General features: G+C 46.1%; 1 protein-coding gene across 3 annotated transcripts in view; it reads left to right on the forward strand.

The window, feature by feature from the left end:
- ncm (pre-mRNA-splicing factor nucampholin) overlaps nt 1-23487 on the forward strand; it is a 97921-nt gene that overhangs the window by 12372 nt on the left and 62062 nt on the right. Inside the window, exon 1 of one of the 3 annotated variants that reach the window (XM_075876885.1) lies at nt 5282-5422. The exons of the other annotated variants lie outside the window; for them this stretch is intronic. Within the exon in view, the coding sequence (XP_075733000.1) occupies nt 5412-5422 (11 nt within the window). The 5' untranslated portion in view covers nt 5282-5411. Of the gene's footprint in view, nt 1-5281; nt 5423-23487 lie in introns of those variants that run through there. 3 annotated transcript variants of the gene reach the window in all.

Here is a 23487-nt window from a genome sequence, read left to right on the forward strand (position 1 = left end):
GCCTTCAAGCTTAGAGGACCATGCTTTTTGTTAATGGCATATTTCTTGTTACAGGTCATCCCAAAATAATTCAGGATGTAGATATGAGAAATAATATTAGGTACTGTAATCTATCTGCTTAAAATCATTACCGAATGACGCTATACTTAGGTGCTTCCAGATTTCTATTTATTAGATTCCTGCAACAGGTTTGTTGCAACAGGTTTGTTTGAATGAAACCAGATGTAAAAACAATGCATAAATTCTCACTATTTTATTTCTTTGCTTTTCATCTAAGCTAGCATAGACTGCTTACTAAAAAATCTTTAAAATCTTGTTTGACTCGAAGCCCTGGGTTTGATCCCAGCCATGGTGGTCGCATTTTGATGGAGCCAAAGTGGTAGAGGCCAGTGTACTGTGCAATGTCAGTGCATGTTAATTCTTTCATTACCACGAGAAAATTACTATTTTTTTTATATGTCTCAGCATTGCCTGTTTGGCAAGCACTCTATCATGAATTGCAGTATATAAAATTATGCACAATGAAATGCTCCTTCTGAAAAATATATCTTGTAGAGGAACAAAAATATTTTGGAATGAATAAAAATGTGAAAAGGGTGTAATTTTGGGTTCCCATCTTGTGAGTAATGCAATAAAGAAATAATTATGTGCTAAAACATTGAAAACAAAGAAATTTCATAATATATTTCTTGAAAATGAAGGACCCAGGAATTGTATAAAAATTAATAGAAGTTCTTCACAATGTTTTTATTCACATACACAAAAAAAATGTGCACCAAGGTGCTGCTTCATTGCTCGCGTCATGTGGGGAAGCATTGCTTAATTTTTCGTGATGCATAGGTGCACTCGTGCACATTTGACAATAACTGTTCGTTTTACAATAAGAGCCTTCGGATGCTCTAATGTAATTGTATGCCCGTAACTTGAAATATCTCTCAATAGATCAGATGGACAATGAATGTCTAGCATCACCTATTTCCATGAGCCACTTTTCTCCGCATAGTTTGGCGTTTCATTATATCTATCCAAGCATATTTTTTTTGTATTTTCACAGATAGTATTGAAGAAATAACAAAATCGCGTTCAATCTTGAAACGTCTCGCGCCGCTCCGTAGTGCAGGGCCGAGATTTGCTCCGGCGGCCGTCTTGTAAGAAGAAGCTCTGCAGCCGGTGGTAGCACATTGCGCCCTAGCGACGTGTGGACCTTGCATATGACCAGAGTTTCTCTAAGATTGGTCCCAAACGTCAGCAGGTACGCACGTGTGGCAGAGGAGACCACTCCAGGTCGTAAACGAAAGCAACCCCTGAACGGCTACGGATGTCTCAGGCTGATGCATTACATTGTCGCCATAAGAACTTGAAGCTGAGGTGCTGTCATTCTCGGACTCGGAGCTTGTCGTCACTCAGTTCAGGTGCGGTTGCAAGATAGTTTTGAGTGGCGTGTGTGCGACAATGCCATAGGAGCGACTAGCGACACAGTACGTGGCCCTGTGTTCAATATAACAGGGGTCCAACAGCTGCACCAGTTGTGCCAATTTGATACCATTCCTTATTTGTGTGCTGAACTGCGCCAAAACTCTTGCGCCACTCTGCGCTAAAATGCCTGATCAGCCTCTAAATTTTCTTAGTTCCACTAATTTCAATGAGAAATGGAGGCCACGTTGGCCAGCTGTAGTTTGCTTCATCAATCAATTTAGAGATTCAGGCGCGCAGACCATACTCGAAAAATGCGATTGACCAGATAAAGTAACAACTTCGCGCGCCCTTTGGTCCACTGATCACAGCGGATCTCTATCGGCGTGACGACGCAACTTCAAGACAAAAAAATGCGTTGCCGTAGCCAGCAACACTTTGCGAGAAATATGCAATTTTCTTATCCGCACATGCGGCTATGGCATGCTAGGAACTAAAGCTGGAAGCGTGTGCCACTGTTACTTCTCACAAACAAACTCAACCTGCTGCGAATGCCAGCGTTGCCGCTTGTTTTTGCTCACGCCGTTCGCGTCGCCGCTGAAGTTCCGAGAGAGACCACACCACCGCCGCCGTCACACAATAATGTGCGGCGCGCCGCTGTTTGTCTAACTTATAGCCAAGCGGGGAATCTGAGCATAAAATACATCGCTTCACCTTCTTTTCTGCAGCTTTGCCCCGCCACGGTGGTCTAGTGGCTAAGGTACTCGGCTGCTGACCCGCAGGTCGCGGGATCAAATCCCGGCTGTGGCGGCTGCATTTCCGATGGAGGCGGAAATGTTGTAGGCCTGTGTACTCAGATTTGGGTGCACGTTAAAGAACCCCAGGCGGTCGAAATTTCCGGAGCCTTCCACTACGGCGTCTCTCATAATCATATGGTGGTTTTGGGACGTTAAACCCCACAAATCAATCAATCAATCTTTTCTGCAGCTTTAAGATTTCTGAGAACGGCATTTGCGGTGTTGTGATTGCTCTCGTTTCCGTGTTTACATGCGCTGTAAGAACCCTAGAACAGCTTCTGAAGCTCTTTTGACGTCCGTCGTGACGCAAGAACAGTGACATGATTAGGGCGCATACTCTAACATGGTCCATAGACGAGAAATATGAATTGTAAATTATTTTCTACCCTGTCTTGCCATGCATTCGCCACCCGCCACACCCATTCTTCCTCGCGTCTCGTAAGATTATCATCCACAATAAACTTGCGATTTCGCTGCATTTTGTTAGTTTTTGATTGTGCAAGTGGAAATAAGGAGAGTGTAGCCAAGCAATTCGAAATCCTGATAAGCTCAACGCTTGGAGCTCACTTTGCACACATGCTTTATGAAGACGTAATTCATTCTCGTACTGGCAGACTTGGTGCCGTTAGGTTGTATACGAGGGACTATTGGTCGGCTGCCAGCTCATAATAAGTTCACGTGCTACGTGACGCCACACAGGCTCATAAAAAGAGTGTACCACACTCGCCACCATGGCTACCGGTGGCACTGACTGACACTCCCACGTTTAAATTCGCATATAAACCCAATAAAGTGGCTGGGGGAATGGCCGCCGTGATAGTTCAGTGGTAGAGCATCGAACGCGTTATTCGGAGGTCGTAGGTTCGATTCCTGCTCATGGCAAGTTATTTTTTTCACCTACTTTTCTTTCTTCTTATTTACTTTACATTGATTCTGATAACTTCCCCTATACATTCCTTGGCATTATTGTCTGTTAGATCTCATTATTGTTGTGTCAAAACACAGAAAAACGAGCCCTTAGGTATACACTTCTTTCCCTTATATATATATAAATATATATGAGTGTGTGTGTGCGCACACACATTTACATTTGCTGGTGAAGCCCCAATAAAGGTAGTGCCTTTCATTATTATAAATGATGGGATTGGCGCTCTAACCTTCGTATTCTTAAAGAAGACTCGACTCGAATTTAGTCCTTCATTTGAACGAGCTGAGCACTGCTGCTTGACTAAAGTTGATGCTGCCCTTCCTAGTGATCACTACAGATTATCTCTGATATTCATGGACTTGTTCCACTGGAAAAGAAGCTCCCATTGACTTTGAGTCAAGGGGCATTCAAGAATACTAACGCAATACTCCCAAAAGCCATTATCACCTTGCCGGATTTCATGTTTTGTTAAATATATTCATCTCCCCTCCATTAAGACACACTCACTACAAGTGGTCTATATGTGTATGGGAATGGCACCCATCCCCACCAAGTCGAGCAGGAAAAGCTTTGAATGCGCTTTTCTTTATTGCCATAATCTTGGCTGGTCTTTTTTTTTTTTTTTTTTTGCTGCCGCTGTCATTCACCGTATATGTATCTACATATATGAAAACTCCAGAGAAAAAAAAAAAAACGCTCGCGGTCGGCGCCCAGTTTTTCACGATGCATGCGCCAACGCGCGCTTATCTCCCACGCATACTTTGCCCCGCGAAGGGTGGGTGGGTAGATGCTTGTGTGGGCGCGGTTATCTTTCCGTGGAAACTTAAAAGTTAATATAGGTAAAAAGAATCGCGTGCCTTCGGCTTTGACCGGAACGATTGCGTTTAGTTCCTGGTCGCACAAAGACCACTTCGCTCGCTGGACAAGAGCCGTTTGCGAAAATAGTGTGCATTTCAAACACAGCGAAGTAACAACTGGGGCACTTGCGAGTTCGCACTCTGTCTGGGATTACGTGTCGTGCCTCGTTTTTGTTTAAACGGCGCGTTGTTAGTTCGCTCTCGTCCTGTGTATGTTGTTTTCGTGCGTCATTTGTGCGTGAGCAGCGCGCTGCACGTTTCGATCTGCTTGCCGTTCTCAGTGTTACATTCCAATTTCATCTGTCACATTCACTAGGGAGCTTTAGAATAGCGCACCGCGAGCGAGCCCTCGCGATGTAGTCGCTGCCACTGCGCATGCGTCGTAACGCGAGTCGCCCGTGTTCGCGTCCCGCACGCAGAGAATCGTGTGGCGATCGTGGCCCGCGAGGTGCTGTTTGTAGCTTCCATGCATTTGGGTTTAAGGTCAGGGCGAAAGTCTCTAGACTTTTCCCTAGGGGGGGGGGGGGGGGGGGGGGCAAATGCTATTCGTAAACTCATATGGCGCCCGCAGTGCCTGCAAACGTTATTCTAAAACTCCCTAATAACGTTTGCAGGTGTTGCGGGCGTTGCTTTAGTGACCACGACCTATTCACAGCACTTCGCGGGCCTCGAACGCGAAGGGCAGCGTTCGAATATTCTTCTAGGCACTACACCGCAAGTGCTCGCGGTGCGCTATTCTAAAACTCCTATTGCCTCGCCCTTGCGGCGAAACTGTGACTTTTTTTTTTTTTTCTTAAACTATGTGCGTTTTCTCTCAGACATCTTGCTTCATCATCGAAGTGAATAAATCTGGCATTATTTATCTGAGGTCATTTGGAAGGCGGCAGATAAGTACCCTTTCGAACGCCTATTTCACACTCTTCCGTAGCACCATACGTCCGTGCTTTTTTTTTTTTGTTTCATTTTTTTTTCGCACTAAAACCGAAACTAGTGTAAGTGAAATTTTTGGTTGTCTGACGAATGGCGCCGAATGCTCAGCATTCCCAATGTTGGAAATAAATAACCTTTCAAAGACTGATCGTAGATAGTGATGTTTCTAAAGTTTGTGATCGTACGCGTTAACTCTAGCGCAGTTTATCAAACCTGTTGGCAACTGTGATCACCAGGCAGTATGGCGACTTCTGTGTAGTGTGGTAGACGGGGTGGTAGAAATGTCCGATATTTGTTCGCGTTGCCGAAATCGCTCTCTACATCACGGCAAGCACGTGGTTGCAGGCCCTGCGTGACATTTCGGCACCTTAGCGCGTTTCATCGCTTCGTGTTAATATTCACGGCTCTGTGTTTTGGCACCCATTCGTTGTCACGTCGTCCGATCCGCGGCAGCTTCACCGCTCGTATTCGCCGTAATGAGCAGTCATGTCCGAAAGGTAAAGTTTGTGTAATCGTTTTGCCGCGGTTTCAGTTTAGTGAACTATGGTGCCTTGGACAAGACCCTGTTTCTGTATTGTGTGCCGTATTTACGTTATGATTCGTTTGTTTACTGGTACTGCGGCGCTAAAGTTGTGCGTACCGCTGTTCTTTTTTTTCTTTCTTTTTTGTCGTCACATGTTTTCATTTGCGTTGAGCGTGAATATTTACACTATATTTCTAGCTGTTAATAAAATTCATTTTGAAAGGTGTCGAGGCTGCACGCCGCTTATGCTTAGTAGGTGTGCTGCTCTAGCATTGTTTAGTGAAATTGTTAAAGTTACGTTATCTCATGCGCACCATTAAAATTTGCAGCATGCTATCTATAGCCGTAGTAAGACTGCTTGCATGAAGGTAACCAGTGAAAGCTGCGTGGGGTTATATGTATAATTGAGAACTCATTTGTTTAGCTGTACTGAGCTTTTCTTAAATATGTTAATAGGAAGTATGTGAGGAGAAGGAGCGATCAAATTTTCCTGAAACCGTGAAGTTGTTGACATTCGTGTGTTTTGATCAAGTTCATAAGACATCTAAGTGTCGAATTCCTGTTTTTACAAGCACAGTTGTCTATTGACACAGCAAAGCAAATCGAAAAGCGTGCACCTCAAATTCAGCACAGCTCAGACGCTTCTTCTGGAAAAAAAAGTTAAAAAAACTTCATTGACACAGCAAAGCAAATCGAAAAGCGTGCACCTCAAATTCAGCACAGCTCAGACGCTTCTTCTGGAAAAAAAAGTTAAAAAAACTTCAATACCGGTGATTCTCTTCATCACAATACATGAGTTGCACGTGACATGATTTTCGGCTGCAAAAGTGAGCGACCGCCATGTTTGTAAACATTGAGTCAGGCTGCACGTGCAGCTTACTGTCGGTTGGGAGCTTGTCGGCATCACTTGTTTGATATGGCGTAAGGAAATGTGCACTCGCTTTGCCCGTCGTACTTTGAAGAGCTTGTGGGAACGACTTGTGTACGTTACCGAGCGAAAATTGGAATGTGCCATGGCATATTGACTCGTACAAACTGCGCATCGGTAAGGATGCTACACCAATTTGCTGCCTTGCGTAAGACATGGCGACATCAACTAGTGGTGCTTTCAACAAGTCATGTCACGCAAATACAGGCCTGCGAGTCGCTGGACGGCCACAACTACTTCACCATGCAGCGCATGGGTGAAGAGCAAAGCAGCTTCAATCACAGCATGTCATCGTTCTAATCAAAAATAGTTACGATGCTCTTTCTCGGTTGAAGTGAAACATCGGGTTTGGCGGGATTTTGTAGTGATGAGTGTGAACCCACGTTCAGACGTCACCGCAGTTGTGCTCGTTGCAGTAGTGTTGCAATGCTTGGTTGATTTTTCTCGCATGAACTATGGTTTCGTGGGATCTACTGTTGATAGTTCATCACGCTCTGGTTCTGCGTCTACGGGAGGCAGTTCGAGCAATGTTCCTGATTTCGTGGACGGCGTGCCCTCTGAAACTGCATCCAGCGTGTTCATCTGTTGCTATTTAGAGCGGTGAAATCACGCTGATGCCGCGGCAATAGTGGGGTCATAACGGCTGTTGCCCAGCAACTAGTGGGCTTGTTGCTCAGTTGCAGTTCGCGTCGCCCATTAAATTTGCGGAAAAGAAGACACATTCACAAATGTTGCACTGTTAACCTCATTTAACAACACGAGACGCGGCTGTTCAAGTGGAAAAGGTCGGCTGTACATTGCTGTGAATCTAGGTGGCATTCTGGAGAAAGCGACGCAATCACGTAAGTAAACTTGTCAAACTTGGACATAACTCGAAAATACCCCTACCTGTGATGAGGGCTCCGGCAATTTCGACCATCTGGGGTTCTTTTAACGTGCGCTTAAATCTAAGCACACATGTCTAAGTATTTTTACCTCCATCAAAAATACGGCCGATGCAGCCGGGATTCGATTCCGTAACCTGCGGGTCAGTAGCCGAGTGAGTACCTTAGCCACTAGACCACCGTGACTGGTATTATTCTGCATTCAAGAACGGCACAAATAGTCATGGTGAAGCCGGTAGCGCGACCGAAGACCAGATTCTGCCGCTGCAAAGCTCCCAGCTAAGCTTCTAGGCAGCTGCTTATGTTGACAAACATGGCGGTTTTCGGTCCTCTCGTTCCCGGATGTGACGTACCTGCAACCCATGTATAATATGCTGCTGTTAAAACATGTGCAAGGTGTTTAGAGTGAGAATTTAAAAACTAGTAGGCAGTGAAAGGCATGTGTTATGCAGTCCCCAAAGCCTGAGAAATTATGAAGTTTACAGTTGTGAAGGAAACAGAGCTAATCCGTGCATTTTCAGACTCTGACAACTGCAAAATAGGAGAGCATAGATTTTAAAAAATACAAAACAAGTTTTCATAGTTTTTTTCATTTATACAGTTGTTCAAAAACTAATCAATATTCAGATTATTGGAGGCAAGTTGATCTGCCCGATTGCTTTGCCCAGTAATTAAGTAGCCAGATGTCATATGGGTAAGATGTGTTAGGTAGTAGGGAACGTGGCAACATTTTGTTTGGGAACGGTGGTGATACTGAGAGTTCATATGTTGACATCATGGTTGGGTCTGTAACTGATGGACATTAGAAAAACTTTGGAATGTTTCTTTAAAAACCACTTCAGTTTGAAAACTGCTCTGCTGTGTGGCTCCGCCTCAAGCAGAGGGGGTGAGTTGCGAAGTCGTGTCGGGTTTCGCCAAGGTGCGCCGGTATGGCCGCTGCTATCATATCAGAGGACCATATGCATTCTGAGTTGTATTGACGAAGAGGCAGTTCGGATTTTGAAGTACTGTACAGTAAAAAATATTACTTGTGTTGCATGCGATCCGCAGTGCCGTTATGTTTTCTGCTGGGCTGCACAGCAGATATAGGACGAACAAATGGCTGAGGCACTTTGGCTACGCATGACCTGGTGGGATAAAAGGCTGAAAGACAAATTGCAAGGTAATGAGGGAATGTACTGTCGAAGTTCTGATTGCTGGGCGAGTTTCCACATCTTATACTGAGGAGAGATGCGACTTTCAGTTATTGTCAGTTGTTAGTCTGGCGTGGTATTGTGTGTGGTCATGTGCATGCATGCATATATACATGCAAAATGTAAACATCTGGGGGTGTCAGAGGGAGTGTTGAAACATTGAACACATCTCTTGGCTACCACACTTACTGACAGTGAATGTACAGGTAAATTATACTTCCATAAAAAGATTATTAATTGGTTTTTATGGGGTTTGACTGACTCCTTAAAAGCGACTTTGGCAGACCATGTGGTGGAGGGCTCCAGACAGTTCAATTAACCTGGCAATATTTAATAGGTGCTGGCACAGCTAGGTACACACATTTGCACCTAACGTTTTGCCTCCATCAAAATGTCAACTCTGCAGCTGAGACCTAACCTGTGTTCTTCTGTTCGGCAGAAAAACACCCTAAAGGGACTCTCTAATGCTTCAAAACTTTGGTGCTGACCACATCAACTCGTAGTGGCACTCACCAGAACTATCGCCTGTGGATATGACGGCTGAGGTTGCAGACCTGGTATTGGATAAATTTAACGTTCGATGAAATCGCGGCATTAAATCAAAACAGGGATTCCGATTGGTTATTTTTTTTGTCTTTAGCATGGTTTTTCACCGAATGCCGAAGAGACTAAAGCTGTCGGATTATTTAAGCTTGAAAACTGCAAAGCGGGTCAAAGAATGTGCTGAACGCCACGGTGCTAGAGCAAATGTGCCGGGGACGCTCTAGGTGCCATTGTTTGAACAAACTGAGAGGGGAAATGTACAAAGAAAAAAAAATTTGTAAACGCAAAAACAACATAGAACTGTGCGAGCTGCCTCATTTTACACTCATCAAGCACCATATTGTCACGGAAGAGAAGAGACGCCGTATTGACAAGGCTGTGCATGAAATATATTTCAAAACAGCAGCAGCGGCCTTACCGGTTGACCAGCCACCAAGCGGGAGACAACCCTTTGTCCTTTTTGTCAGGCACACACGCGCATCGTCCCACAAAATGTCAACATGCATGTAGCATAATCCCCGGCGGCAGAAGCGCCGTCTCAGCGCACCTAGATGTCAACGTTGGCGTTAGAGTGGTTAAGGTTTCAAGGGTTCCACATGCACGATATCGGAGGTCTGTGGGGCAATTGAAGGCGATGAGGCATGAGGGGCAATTTCGTATGTCACAGAAGTAACCTCGTGAAGGACTCAGTATGGACCTGTGTAGTGAGAAAGAAGTTTTTCCGATAAGCCGAGTTGACGGGTTAGGGACCATAGCAGGACCAATCAACCCGGTAAAAAGTGCTAGTCGCGATGCCGTTGATCGTACAAACGCCGCTGGTTCTCTTGAGAGGCCAGAAAGCGAGTGTGGGCAATTTCGCGTGAATGGGCAGTCCGAGTGGTAGCGTCAAGGGCATATTCGCTGGTCAATGTCACGGTAGATGGAATGGCTGTATCTAGGGGTAATGTTGGTTCTTGGCTGAACAACAGAAAAAATGGAGAGTAAGCGGCAGAGTCATGGTGAGAAGAATTATATGCAAATGTCACGTATGGCAAAGCCAGGTCCCAGCCAGAGTGGGACCGAAGAACATACTTCGCAAGCATGTTTGTAAGTGTTCGATTCAGACGCATGAGTCCATTTGTCTGTGGGTGGTACAACGTAGTAAGTTTGTGCCTCGTTTCACATGACTGCAGGATATCGGCTGTGAGCTTTGATAGAAAGGTGCGGCCACGGTCTGTAAGCAGCTGGCGTGGACTCCCATGTTGCAAAATTATGTCTCGTAGGAGGAAGTTGGCGACATCTTTGGCAAAGCTTGTTGGAAGTGCTCATGTGATGGCGTAGTCTGTGGCCACAGTTATCCACCTGTTGCTGGAAGAAGACACGAGAAAAAGGCCCAGGAGGTCTAAGCCAATGCGGAAGAAAGGTTCTGACGAAATGTCAAGCGGTTGATGGTGAGCATCGATGGTGGGTGTTTTGCGGTGCTGATATTTATCACAAGCCGCAAAGTATCTTCTTAGCGTGAAATCCCTGGCCAAAAGAAGCATCGGCAAATCCGGTCTTAAGTGCGTGATACATCATGGTGACCGGCAGCTGGAAGGTCATGAAGTTCGTGGAGAACTGCCGAGTGAAGGTGTTTCGGAATGACGAGCAGCTGGGCTAGTTCATCTCGGTAGAGGTTTTGGCGGTATAGGACGCCATCGGGGAGAATGAATGAGCGATGGTACCTGTCAGAAAATGGTGATTCGAGACGTTCAATTATAGCACACAAGATGCATCATGGCATTGCTCGTCACCGATGTGGGTCAGTTGCAAAACGGGAAAGATGCAAGTATCGGTGTCGGTGTCAGAGATGGAGCTCAATTCATCGACCGAGTAGCAGGACAGGCAGCCTGCGTCCTGATATAGGTGTCCCAACTTGTACTTGACTATGTAGGTATATTCTTGCAGTCCCAGAGCCCAGCACCCAAGCCGGCCGGTAGGATCCTTCAGTGACAAAAGCCAACAAAGCGTATGGTGGTCCGTTATTACAGAGCAATTCGTGTCATATAAATATGGGGGGAACTACGTGACTGCCCAAACAAAAGCAAAACATTCAGGCTCTGTAATTGAATAATTGCGCTCGACGGCTGTGAGAAGGCGGATAGTGTAGGCGATAATGCGGTCGTGTCCCCACTGGCGTTGGGCTAGGACTGCTCCAATCCTGTGATCACTCGCATCAGTTCGGACTTCTGTCAGAGCGGACGAGTCAAAGTGGGCCAATATAGGTGGAGTCGTCAGGAGTGTGATGAGGCGAGGGAAAGTGGCAGCTTGAGCGGAACCCCACGTAAAAGTTGCATCTTTCTTCAGAAGGTCACTAAGAGGTCGAGCGATTGTTACAAAATCTTTCACGAACCTTTCAAAATAGGAACAAAGTCCCACAAAACTCTGGACATCCTTGACAGACTGGGGTACAGGAAAGCTTGTGAAGGCACGAAATTTACAGGAAAGCTTGTGACGGCACGAATTTTCTTTGTGTCAGGCCTGATGCGTTGACAAGGTGGCCCAACACTAATCTTCTGGCAGCCCAAGTGACATTTCGACGAGTTTAGTTGAAGGACAGCAATGCCGAAGATGTCGAGAACCGCTGACAAACGCTGAAGGTGTGTCTCAAATGTAGGCGAATATACAAGGACGTCGTCCAGGTAGCACAGAAATGTTGACCACTTGAACCCTTGTAAAAGCGAGTCCATCATACGCTCGAATGTGGCTGGGGCGTTGAATAACCCAAATGGCAACACCTTGATTTGGTATAGGCGTTGGGAGTTACAAACGCAGTCTTTTCTTGGTCTTTCTTGTCTACCGCAACCTGCCAATAGCCAGAATCAAGGGAGTCATCAATGCGAGGCAATGGGTAAACGTCCTTTTTCCTGATTCGATTAAGATGGCGGTAATCAACGCTGAAGCGCTACGTGTCGTCTCCCTTTTTAACGAGCACAACGGAAAATGCCCAAGGGAGATACCCAAGGGCTTGAGGAGGGTTCAATAATTCCTTCGGCTAGCATCTTGTTTGACTTCTTCTTGAATTACCTTACGCTCTGTGGCAGACACCCGGTATGGTCAGCGGTGATTGGGAGGAGAATCGGCTGTATTAATGCGGTGCTTGACGAGAGAAGTCTGGCCGAGTGGACTGCTGCCGATGTCAAATATGTCGCGGTAGGAAGCCAGAAGGCGGCACAGGGCGTCAGATTGCTCAGGTTTGAGTTTCGAGTCGATCATGGGGCGCAGGGCCGCATCGAGGGATGTGGCATACTGCAGGCAACACGGAAGATCGGAGCGTGCGCATGCCGCAAAAGCAGTGACGTGGGCGTCTATTAAGGGTCGCAACGTGGTGACTGAAATTCCACGTGGTAGTACTTGCTGTGGGAAACCGAAATTAATAATAAGGAGATATGTCCGGTTAGAGGCTATGGTTTTATGGTAGAGTGTGGCATAGTGATGTCGTGCGCCAGGAGAACATCAGGAATAGGTGTGATGACATAATCTCCGTCAATAATAGGGGAACTTGTTGCCAATTCAATGAATTTGAGGGCTTTTGGGAGGTATTCGACTGAAGTCTGTGGTACAGAGGCTTTTCGGCAGCTCTGGGCGAGAATCTGGAAGAAGAGGAAAATCTAAACAGAGAGTGCCGGCGGAACAGTCGATCAGGGCAGAATGCGTCGATAAGAAGTCCATCCTGAATATGAGTCATAAAGGCAATTGTCGAGCACGGTAAATAAAACAGGAACATGGCGGCCGTCAAGGCTAATACGAGCGGTACACATTCCAATAACGGCCACAGTTCCACCATCGGCGACACGGACAGCTTGTGTTGCGGCAGGCGTAAGTACTTTTTGAGGCAGCGACAGAGACGAGCACTCATTATAGACACCTAAGCTCCAGTGTCAACTAAAGCCGTCAAAGAAAGACCATCCACATGCACTTCCAGCAAGTTCTTATCAGTAGGGAGCGTCAACGGAGGATTTGGGTTCGTCGCACTTGATGCAGCATTACCTCCAAGAGCTGCATGATCTAGTTTTCCGTCCAGGAGGATCTATACTTAGCGATAGATATCAGTGGGGTCGGGGCGACGGAGAACGGCGGCGTTGCGGTGACTAGAGCACTGCACGGGCCTGATTTTTCGGCCTGGGCCCGCTTTATGAAGCCCGGGCCCGTGGTTCTAAGCCCTGGCCCAACCGTACATGACCGACCCGAGCCCGGCCCGGGCCTGAGGTTCTAAGCCTGGGCCCGGCCGTACATGACTAACCCCAGCCCGAGCCCGGCCCGGGCCCGAGGTTCCGGGCCCGGCCAAGGCTCGGGTGTTCATTGCTAAACTTGCTAAACTCATGATTATGTCCGGCCTGGGCTCACTAGAGAGTATTAATTGTTGACTATGATTATTAATGATGCTTTGCGCTTTGAAGCTTGGAATCGGAGGGAAACTTTAGTGTGCCTTTGTTGAAATGTTGCTTTGCCCGTGGTGATAACTCAGTGGTCAAGCTGTCTTGCTGTTAAGTAGTAGGACGTGGGTGCGATTACCGCGGCCACGGTGGCTGAATTTTGACGGGGCGAAAGGCAAGAACACCCGTGTATTTATCTTTAGGTGCAAATTAAAGGACTCCAGGTGGTCGGAATGAATCCGGTCTCCACTACAGCGTGCCTCGTAATCATATCGTAGTTAGGGAGCATGGAATATAGATGAAATGTTGCCTGTATGTCACATGGCAAGTCATTAAAATAGCAGTATAGGGAAAATAAAACATAACTACAAAATTTATTGAAAAGTGTACAACTAACATGAAAAAGCGGATAAAATCAAACCCGGGACATTTTCATTGATTTTCTTTTCTACTCTCGTGTTAGAAACATTAATTACACAATTTTTAAGAGGATCCTGATTAATAATTTCTTGCAGCAAGATAAAAAGCCTTAACGTTACATATTGTGAACAGCCACCAAAAAGCTGATGAAATATATATTTTTCGTATTCTAACGCCGTCACGGAAACATAATCTCTATTTACAGTATAATTATATAATCAAGCTGCTTTACACCATGGTTGATGCTATTTCAGATGAAAGGTTTCACCCTTCTTTGTGAAATAAAGATAGAAAATACGCTTAAAATAACCCTCAATGACACAAAAAGACTGCTCTTCAAAATGATGCCACAGGAATACGAGTGCGAAAAGTCTAGAAAAGGGCAAAAATCTACATGTTCTTGTGCAAAAACAGCAAATTGTCCAGGCTCTCCTGCTTCAAGCAGGTCCTGCTGTCTTGGAGCACGTACCCAGCTGCACTAAAATTGCGTTCGCTGCTGGCGCTCGTGGATGGGATACAAAGTACATTTTTTTGCAATAAATGAAAGCCCACGATATTTCCTACGATGGACTTCCCATCATTCAAGCAGTTTTTCAATGTCCTCACATGAGTCCCTGTCCCGAAGGCAACTGTCAAGCTCACTGTCGGCCGGTTGTGTTTTCACAGCATCGCGCTGCTCCTTAAATTCGTCAAGGGACGTACACTTCGCTGGGGGTTCATAATCAGGATGATCTGTGCTCGTTTCTTCTTGTGTCAAACGCAGATGTACATCGATTGACAAGTTGCGCACTCTGTCATGAACACTTTCCCTCTCCTGCTCACCAAGAACGCGGAGATGGCGGAAAGGCGGCCAATGGGCAGTTTCATGTGAAGGAATTCTAGTGTCCTCAACTTGAGCTGGCACACTTCTCATGAGTCTGTCGAATCAGCAGTAAGGTGCTTCTTCAGTTTTGTGTAGTACATCAGTACAAGAAGCAGCATTACCACTTCATTCTGCTCAAGCTTTTCGCTGGCCTCTTTGAAGGGCTCCAAGAATTTGGCAACCTCCGTCAACAAAGTCTTATTGACGTCTTCCAAGAGCAGATTTCCCCTTGAATCTAGGTGGTTCTCTATCGCATCGTACTGACTTAGCATGGACTTGATCATGGCAAGCTTTGAATTCCACCGCGTGCATATCTCCTGGCACACACTGTGTGTTAGCTGGCTCGTCAGTCCCCTCTGTTTTGAAAAAGTCACGACAGCTTTCACTTTTTGCAGTTGTTCTATAAGGTCGGGAAGTTCCTGAGCGAGGTACCTGTCATCAAACGTGTTCCAAAGACCGTTGTTCAGGACGTGCGCACAGCAGTTCATCCTCGCATACGGATGCAGCGCGCTAATTATGTTAGCACCCTAGTCTGTCACGAACACCACATTGCTCAACATGCCTTCATCATTCCCCAACTTAGCGCTCCTTCGTGCAATCTCCTTACGGATGTTCTCTCCCGCTTTTCTCTCGGGGGGGGAGGGGGGGAGTCACTAGTGAACAGAACAAGGCTCCTCGGCTCCCATTTCACACTTACGTGATGCGCCGTTGCAGTGATTTAGGCAATTTTCTTGTGGTCGTCGGTCCACTTGTCAAGTGTCATCGAGCAGCGACCTTCCTTCATTGCTGACTGAATCTCAGGCATCACCACTTCTCGGAGTTCGTTTGCAACTTAGGTCACTCTGCGAGACACCGTCGTAGGATGCGAAATCGCGGTCCTCGCGGATATGCTTCCGTACTTGGCACCGATAGCAATCAGTTCGTCGGCAACATTTAGGAATCCATCATCGCAAACAACGTCAAATGGCCGCACATCTTTAGCGCACCACTTGACGCAAGCAGTCGTCAGATTCCCCTTAACGGTAGATGAAACCTGGGGTTTCTTGTGGGGTGAAGAACGAAGGAGTGCTGCGACTGTAGCGGGAGACATGGCCAACTCTGTGACAGCAGAAGCAGATTGGCTTGTTGTGTGCCATTTTCTATTTCGTCGGATTGCAGGATCTGGGCAGAAAACATTGGTCATGGTGTGGTGCATTCATTGGCATCGGTCTATAGTCGGGTCGGGAGATGAAGCAGGTGACAGGAAAACCAAGGTTAGCAATTTCTTGCCGCACGACTGCCTGAATAACTGAGACTGTTGGAGGTGTTTGGACGGTGCCCTGGTCGAGTGGAAGGAGATGAAACGACGCCGGACGGGCCGCCTCAAGCTTGCACCAAACGATGTGTGTAACATTCTCGAGCAAGGGTGGTGTAGCACCAACATCGGTGCAGGTTGACGTGACAGCCGTGTTTGGGAGTCGCGAAAATTGAGGCAAAACTTGGCGGTTTTTGGCCATTTCAAAGTGGCGGCATTTCTTAATTATGAGATCGACAGTCGTGATGATGTTGTACACAAGAAAGTTGAAAGCGTCGTCGGCTATGCCCTTGAGTACTTGGCCCACTTTGTCGCTCTCGGTCATTTCCTCATCCACTTTGCAGCACAATGTGAGTACGTCCTGTATGTACGAGACATACGACTCGGTTGATGACTGTACACAGGTGGAGAGTTCTTGTGGCGCGGCCACTTGTCGACCGGATGTCGCGTAGTCGTTCCTTGAAGATGTCCCAGCTGGGGAGCTCGGTCTCATGAGCGTTGAGCCATACACGCGTGGGGACATCCAAATAAAAGATGACGTTGGTGAGCATCATGGTAGGCTCCCATCGGTGAGTCTGGCTAATGAGCTCGTACATGCGGAGCCACTAGTCGACGTCAAGGCTAGGTTAAGCGGAGAACGTATCGGGATCACTGCTGTGGGACATCGCAAGGTATGTAGTGGCTGGCACTCCAGCTAACGCCGTGACGGGTTGTTATTATTGGAAGCCATGGCCGGAGGCTGGATGGTGCGGCCACTGAGAAGATTTGTGGTAAGAATGGGGAACGGTCCACCTCCACCAAATATGTTACAGAAGAGACGCCGTATCGATAAGGCTGTGGATAAAATATATTTCAAACCAGCAGCAGCGGCGATAGATATATTTCAAACACGTGCATCGTCCCACAAAATGTCAATATGCTTGTAGCAATATTATTTGTTACCATCGTATCGGTGACCTAAATACGTTGGAAATAACTGGCAATATGACATGCAAGCTTTCTGTACGTAAGGGCTTTCTGTTCATTTCATTGGGCAGCCATCCTACGTCACAGGGCGAGGGAAACGGGGACCCCAGCGTAAATCAAGTTGAGGGTAGGTGTCTATTTTATTGTATTTTGATTTTTATAGGCTGAATAGCTTTGAATTGCATGCCCTCATCGCTGCTGTTGCTCGGCACTAATCTCTAAGCCTTCAGTCTACGCAACCCATTAGTAAATTATGTAAAATAATGAGGTTTTGAAAAGTGTTGGAGGGCCCCTTTTACCGGTGTCGCTGTAGCAGCTTCATTGAAAAGAAAAGGTGAAAAATTATAATATGTAACAAATGGATTTCAATGCACCATGATACTATAAAAAAAAAATCAAGGAAAGAAGCATAGTTCAAAGGGTGTCGTATCAGAACAGTAAAAATGCAAGTAAGCTGGAATTTAATATTGCACTTTTGATATTTCTCGTTCATGAATATTTAAAGTGGCAGAGAATGAAATTGTATATTTTATCTTGGAAGTGCCTTGCAGCAATGCGGGAGCTGCAGGACTTGTTGGCCAATATAAAAGGCGAAAGCCCCTCAAGACATGTTTATCTGCGTGCTCATCGTCTCTTTGGCATCAGCTCATCTTTTTTGTTGTTACTTGCTCCCTGCTGTTGATATAAAAGGCAAAAACCATTTTGGGAATTTCACCTCACTATTTCTTTATTTTCAGAAATTCACTGGTACAGGGCATGTTCACTGGCACTCTCAGTGTGTTTTTTGATGGCACCAGACGCATTTAGCGCAAGCTAACCCCGCTTCTTTCGGAAAACACTGGATGTTTGAGCTACGGTGCTTCGGAGATTAAGTCGACGCCCTTTCAGCTGATATGAAATATCATTCTTTAGTGGAACAGCATTTTATTGGCACAGAATACAAAAACATAGACTTTTAGAGTGTTTCACATTGTCAACACATAAATGGCACTAATGTTGTGGTGCCATTCGTTCAGTTTACATCAAACTACATTTATAGCTCCGCACTACTGGCTCAATCCGCACCTTGCTCTACTGACTCGGTCACAACGAAAAAATCTGGATCCAGATCACACAGTATCACGATCTTTCTCGAGTCACACGTAACTTTCTGCATCATGTGGCTTCCGAGATTGAAATTCTACAAGTGTGCCGTGAAATTGTGGTGGCTACTACATTGCTTTTATAATAATACTGTGAGGAACTGGTTCATTCAGCTAGGCTCGAGCTAAATCACACTCATGATGATAATTACAGATGATGATGTACAGGTGATGACGATATGTAAAGAGAACGTAGAGTCATTCGCTCGTCGCACTCACACTAATTCCCCCATGTGGTGAAAGCGGCCGCCTGGTCGCCTGAGAGTATTATGAAATGCGTCGCATTTAAGGCTTTAAATAAGATACATGCACTATCTCTGTCCCACGGCAACGATGATCAGGATTAGTGCCAAGAGGAGAAACGCGGTAATTGACAGAAGGTGTCTGTTCGACCACCGTGTACGGCCCAATGAAGTTACTGATGAATTTGTCGCATAAGCCGGGGACGCACAGTGGAGTCCATAGAAGAGCTTTGTCACCAGGGAAAAAGGTACAACACGGCGAGACGAGTCGTAGCTAGACTTTTGAGTGTCTTGAAAGAGGCCGGTGTTAACGCGGGCCAAATGACTGCAGTAAGCGCGACGAGATAAAAATTCTTCATAGAAAGGAGCTGTCAAGAATGCAGGGGCCAAAAGGAAAGATACATCCAGAGCGAAACTCGGCGAGCGACCATGTACGAGAAAAAAATGGAGAAAAAGCCGGTAGTTTGTTGAGCAGTCGTATTATAAGCGTATGTCTGGAAGGTTAGGATTGCATCTTAATTCCTGTGGTTGGGGTGAATGTACATCGCGATGATGTACGATAGGGTCCGATGAAAGCGTTCAGTCAATCCGTTGGTCTGTGCGTGGTAGCTAGAAGTGGTCTTGTGAACAGTGTTGGAGGCACGCAAAACTTGCTCGACAATAGAACAGAGAAAGACTTTGCCATGATCGCACTGGAGAACGCATGGGGCTCCATGGCACAAAAAGGTGTGGCGAAGAAAGGAATCGGCGATTTCAGTGGCAGTCCCAGATGGTATAGAAGCTGTTTCTGCGTAGCGGGTAAAATGGCCAACGGCCGTGACAATCCAACGCTTCCCATTGGATGATATAGGAAGAGGGCCATACAAGTTGATTCCAACAACTTCAAAAGGTGAGGCGGGACAAGGAAGAGGTCGCATTAAGCCAGCCGGAGTAGTTGTCAGTCGTTTTCGCTGTTGGCAATGCACACAGGAGGCGACGTACTTAGCCACGGCTGAAGAGAGGCCAGGCCAAAAACTACGACTTCGTATTTTGTCGTAAGTCTTGTGATAGCCTAGATGATCGGCGGTTGGATCATCATGAAAGGCTTCCAGAGCTTCACATTGCAGAGAACGTGGGATGACGGGTACCCTTTTGTTACTATCGATGTGGTAAATGTAGTGGTATAAAGCGCCCCTGGCATGCTTAAATTGTTGAAGTTGTCGATGGAGCCGGGCATTTGGAGGAGTAGTAGAGCCGGTCAAGCGGTCAACAATGGTGCGGCAGTATGGGTCGACACGTTGATGTGAAACAAGGACCGATTGGGTGCCGAGTGATGAACTTTCCTCTGCTATTGGAAGTGTGGTCTCTTTTTGGAGTAGCGGTGGTCAGTGGCCTTCGCTGGGCAAAGGACAGCCCGATAGAGCATCAGCATCTTGATGCTTTTTCCCACATCTGTAAGCGACATCGAAATGGTACTCCTGCAAGTGAAGCACTCAGAAACTGAGGCGACCCGATCAGTTTTTGAGCGATGAAAGCCAGCATATAGGGCGTTATGGTCGGTAACTACGGTAAAGTGATGGCTGTGAAGATATGGTCGAAATCTTTGCACTGCCCAAACAACAGCAAGGTACTCTTGCTCGGTGATAGTGTAGTTCTTTTCTGCAGTCGTAAGAACACGACTTGGGTAAGCAACGACGCGTTCACGTGAGTTGTCGTGCTGCAAGAGTACTGCACCTAGACCATGACTACGAGCGTCGGTGTGAAGGATGGTGGGTGCGCTTGCATCGAAGTGGCACAGTACCGGATTCGATGTGAGGGCTTGCTTCAATGCCCTGAAAGCGCTTTCGCAGTCTTCGGACCAAACGAAGGTGACGTTACTTGTGAGGAGTTGGAGTGGAGACGCAAGTTCCGGGAGGCCACGTATGAAGCGCCGGAAGTGAGAAGCTAACCCAAGAAAGCTGCGCAGGTCTTTCTGACGAAGTTGACAAGGAAAATCGAGGACGGCGGCAAGCTTCTCGGGGTCCGGCCGAATTCCTTCTTTGCTGACTAGGTGTCCGGGAGCCTTGATTGTCTTGCTAGCAAAGGTACATTTCTTGGTGTTAAGCTGTAGACCGGTTCTTGCAAGGCATGTGAAGACTTCGTTAGAACGTTGTAGATGCTGCGAGTATGTGGATGAAAACACTACTATGTCATCGAGATGGCACAGACACGCTTTCCATTTCAAACCACACAATATGCCGTTTATCATGCGTTCGAAGATGGCGGGCGCATTACAGAGTCCAAAAGGCATCACAATAAACTCATACTACCTATCTGACGTTGAAAAGGCGGTCTTCTCTTTTATCAGACTTCGACATTGGTATCTGCCAGTAGCCTGACCTAAAGGTCGAGGCTAGAAAAATACTCGGCGCCCTGTAATGAATCCAATGCATCGTCGATCCGAGGGAGAGGATAAAAGTCCTTGTATGCTATTTTGTTTAGCGCCTGGTAATCAACGCAGAAACGAACTGTCCCATCTTTTGAACGAGAACTGGAGATGACCAGGGACCCGAGGAAGGACGTATGGTGTTGCGTCGTAGCATGTCTGAGACGTTTCTCTCGGTGATCTTGCGCTCTGCCCGAGACGCGATATGGATGCCGATGTACTATATGAGAGCTGTCAGTGTGGATGCTGTGAGTAGTGGTCGTAGTCGTGCTGAGGACGGGCGAGTTCATATCAAATAGAAAACAGAGTCTATTCAACAGGACGAGCAAATCTTCAGTTCTTGCAGGTATCAAGTGAGTGCTTATAGTTGACGATACAGGTGTGGAAGAGGCATTGAATGGCAGTGATTGTGACTTCGGGACATCATTGTGGTTGTTGTTCGGAAAAGTAACAATCGAAACAGGCTCGCTGTCGACCGCGCAAGATACTGTCGAGCCACAGGAGAGCAGTACAGATTCGGGGGTTTCATTTAAGGCGGTTAGGTAGGTAGACCCATCGAAGAACCGAATAAGTCCTGGTGTGATCACAATGCCCCTACGTAGGGTGTGGCCGTAAGGGAGAATTAGTATGTCACTATCCACAATGTCAGTGCAATTAACACTTATAATTTCTTCGATGTATGACCGAAGTACATAATCTGACCTGGCAACAAGGTGGATGCGTCCATCGTGTTCAAGCGGCGAAGAGTCAGTGGCATTTAGATGTAGGAGGCGCTGATGACAAGATGAGAAAGCGGACGCAGAAAACAAGAAATCCCACCTCAGAATGAGAGCGTGGGTGCACTCGCGAAATACCGCGAAAACAATGTGATGACGAATGCCTTCTATGCAGACACGAACGGTACACTGTGCAAGTGGATGAATGGGAGCGTTGGTCGCCGCATGGACAGGTGGGTCGCCATAAGGCCTAGTGACTTTTCGAAGTCGGGAAAAAAAATCCACATGAATAATCGAAATGGCAGCGCCAATGTCTACGAGAGCCTCAACGCGTACACCTTCTACAAACACTACTATCAAGTTCGATGGCCGCTCTGGAGGAATTGTTAGCTGTCCGGTGGATGCTTTCTCACCTGCACTACCTGGTCGTTTACTACATAGAGCCTGTTGTTGCGATTGCGCCACATGTACCAGAAGTCGGCTGCATGCTGCTTTCAGAGAACAGTGAAGGCAGGGAGTTTAAAAATTGAAAGAAATTTTATAAACGTTGGTGCTGTCGCAACGATGAACATCTTATAGGTCTACTTAGCCAGGATCTGCTGCACTCTCAGGACGTGACAACAGTTCGATACATTGAGCTCATTCCTCATAAAAGCAATACAGTGGTATTGTAGAGAAAACATGTTGCCATGCAGTTTGGTTCTAAATTGAGGTAAGAATGACGGCGACAAGAAAGGTGCAGATTGCATGCAGTGATTGCATAATAATAATTGCAGATTGGCATACAAAAATGTTCATATGCAAATGCATACATGTTAAGAAGGTTTGTTTTTCTCATTGTAACAAAAGTTTACAAGCTCTGGGAAGAAGGGCCCTTTTGAAAAGTCGAGCTATATGGTCTCATCAATTTGGATAGTTTATATTTTAATAAAGTGTGTACCACTTTAATTTTTCAAAATGTTTGTAGTTTATGAATAATGTATAACCACATCTCTTCTTAAAGAGGGTTTCCATCACTTTTCAAAACTTAATTCAGTGATGGAAGTGCTGCTCCAATTGTTCCAAACTGTTCCAAAAGAGAAATGCTGCTCCATGCTGCTCCAAAGTGCAATATTTGCTAGTAACTGCTCCAAACCTTCTCCAAAATTGTGTTTGCAAACTAAAAAGAATGAAGTTAAACCATGGGACCATCCCGTGAGCTTAAGTGAAACCAAAACCATGCTGTATACACGCTATCATCGTAGTATGCAACTCAGTGGCGTAAATCCTGAAAAATTGCTAGGGGTGACACATACCAGGCCATGGTGGCCAATTCGTATATTTATTACGAGTTTTATTTTTATTTATATGATTATTAAATAATGCTTTCAATAAAATTGTAAAAAACAAGCGCAGGGTCTGAGCTTAAGCGATTGAATTGTTCTATTCAGGCTCTCTTTTTTTTTTACCTTTTTGCGATTTCCATAGTTCACCCAACTCAAGGGCATTTAACACAGGTATGCAGTAACAGATAAGGAGCCTTTGAAAATGTTGATTGTGCTATACTTAACTGTTAGCTCAATTATATCACGTGCTCAAGCTAAATTTCAGGGGGATTGCAGGAGTCGTTGGGAACATGCGTGTGCTCTGAAAACGCCAATAGCAACCCTAAACTATAGCATTTTTTTCTGCTCCTGAAGACGCTTAAGCCTGCTCCCTAGCACCATTTTTCCTTCTCCAAAGTCTGCTTCAAAAAGCAAAATGTTGCTTCCACCACTGTTGCTCTACATTTTTCGCTTACTGGTTATGTAGACTGAAGGCTGAGAAGATTAATGCCGAAAGAATAGCTAAAATAGGGGCACGCAGTTTGAAGTTGTTCAGGATAGAAAATTTAGAACACAATAAAATCAACGCTTACCCTCAAGTTGAGTTTCGTGGGATCGCCTAACCATGTTTCCCTCGTCTTGTGACGTTCGATGGCCTACCTATAGAATGAACTGCATAAACTTGTGCACAGGGGTCAGGGAGGGTTGCCACCCCCACCCTCCTGTCACTTGGGAGGGAGGGCACAA

The sequence above is a fragment of the Rhipicephalus microplus genome, chromosome X (genome assembly GCF_043290135.1).
Source record: "Rhipicephalus microplus isolate Deutch F79 chromosome X, USDA_Rmic, whole genome shotgun sequence".
Taxonomy (NCBI): Eukaryota; Metazoa; Arthropoda; class Arachnida; order Ixodida; family Ixodidae; genus Rhipicephalus; species Rhipicephalus microplus.